The sequence below is a fragment of the Alligator sinensis genome, unplaced genomic scaffold (genome assembly GCF_000455745.1).
Source record: "Alligator sinensis unplaced genomic scaffold, ASM45574v1 scaffold553_1, whole genome shotgun sequence".
NCBI classification, from domain to species: Eukaryota; Metazoa; Chordata; order Crocodylia; family Alligatoridae; genus Alligator; species Alligator sinensis.
Genome location: NW_005842389.1, coordinates 1,296,210 through 1,297,881, shown reverse-complemented (window position 1 = coordinate 1,297,881; position 1,672 = coordinate 1,296,210). Strand labels below are relative to the sequence as shown.

General features: G+C 53.9%; 1 protein-coding gene across 1 annotated transcript in view; it reads right to left on the bottom strand.

Annotated features, from left to right (window-relative positions):
- Nucleotides 1–157, bottom strand: part of DUSP23 (dual specificity phosphatase 23) — a 4,835-nt gene extending 4,678 nt beyond the window's left edge. Inside the window, exon 1 of the mRNA XM_006029581.3 lies at nucleotides 135–157. Within this exon, the coding sequence (XP_006029643.1) occupies nucleotides 135–141 (7 nt within the window). The 5' untranslated portion in view covers nucleotides 142–157. The remainder of the gene's footprint in view (nucleotides 1–134) is intronic.
- Nucleotides 158–1,672: the final 1,515 nt, after the last annotated feature.

The window sequence follows — 1,672 nt, the reverse complement described above, 5'->3', positions numbered from 1 at the left end:
CCAGCCCAGCACGCCGCGCCGGGGCGCTCGGGGGCCCGCGGCAGCGTAAGGCCAAAGTCTTGCCCCCGGAGTGAGACTCTAGCGGAGCTCCCGGGACGTGGCAGCAGCATGTTCGGGGGGTCAAAGGGACGTACTCGGCATGTCTGCGCAGAGGAAGCAGAAGCTGGAAAAGGCAGGAGGCTTTTGTGCGCTCGCTCTTTGTGGTGCAAGCGGAGCAGGACAGGACGTTTGTTGGGCCGTGAAGTTTGGGGGACAGGTGAAGCCCATCCCAGCTTTATTTCTTTATTTTTAAATATGGAAATATATCTATATTCTCCAAAAAAAAAACAACCCAACCTCCCAAGACCACGGCGTGTCACTGCAGTCTGCCCTTCCCGAGGGCCACTCGGGCGCTGTTCTGCCAGGTCTCTAGGTGAAGGCACTATGCAAATCCCTGCGGCAGGTGGCAGTCGGGCTCCGGTTCCCAGTACCTTCTAGTTCTTACTGTTTTGCTGAAACGGGTCCTGGCTCTCGTCCTAGCCGCCCTGGGCGAGTCCTCTTGTCCCCGGACAGGACGGCTGGGCTCATCCCTTTGCTGATGCTCTGTGACCGCGTGTCTGGAGTAGTAGGGAGCTGTAGCTGCGTTTCTGGCCCTCGCTGCTTGTGACGCTCACCCTGCACATCCCTTCTCAGCGCACGCAGGGCAGTGCACGGGCGCCCGGCAGGCTCCTGCCATTGGGTACGTACCCAAGCTTTGGCTGCAGAAGTCCTCAGTATTTTGGCGTAGTTAAGGATGGCCTTTTGGCTCACATCAAGTGTAGTCCTTGTTCAGGCAGGGGAGATGCCAGGATCACCTTGAATGCTGTTGTGTAGTTAAGAATGGAGACGTGACCAGTGCACTGGGCACAACCCGCCCTACGAGAGTCTACTATAGCCGCCCAACGGCAAGAACTCTGCTACGTACTTTAATTTTATGGAGATGGGAGATTTCTCCCTAGCTTGCTCCTTTGACTTTTTGGCTCAGGACAAGCAAGACTCAGGGGCATCTGAAACCCAAGGCATGTAGGAAGCTGCCACAGATCTGGAGGTGTCTGAAGAGTCTGGGCAGGAGGAAACTTGCCGGTGGTTGAACCATGCAGACCTCAACGATGGAGCTTTGCTTAGTCAATAGAATTCGAAACTGATTTGGAAACATGTAATTAAAAAATTTTAATAAAAAAAGAAGACCTCAGCTAGGAGCTGCTTGGCCTTTTGGCTAAGAGCAAGCAAGGCAGGGGGTGCACGTAGGATGCCTGCCTGGTTTTGGGGAGTATCCGAAGCCCCAGACGGATGGGTCTGGGAGGGAGGATACTTGCCTGGAGGTAAGCCACATGGGCTTGACAACTGAGTTCTACTCAGTCAAATTTTGGAACTTGGGCTTTGTCCAATAGAATTGGAACTGATTTGGCCTTGATAAGGATTTTTTTTTGGTAAAAATATATGTCCATATATATATATATTTATATATCCTTTCCCTGCAGGACCAGGCACCTAAGGAAGAAGCAGCCCGGGGAATGCCCTCCACAGCAGAGTGGCAGACGGTCACAGCCAGGACCGGAGCTGCTCACAGCGAACAGGTACCAGTTCCTCCAGTCCGACTGGAGAACAGGTACGAGGCCCTGGCGACCCTGCAGGAGATGGAAGGAGAGGAGGA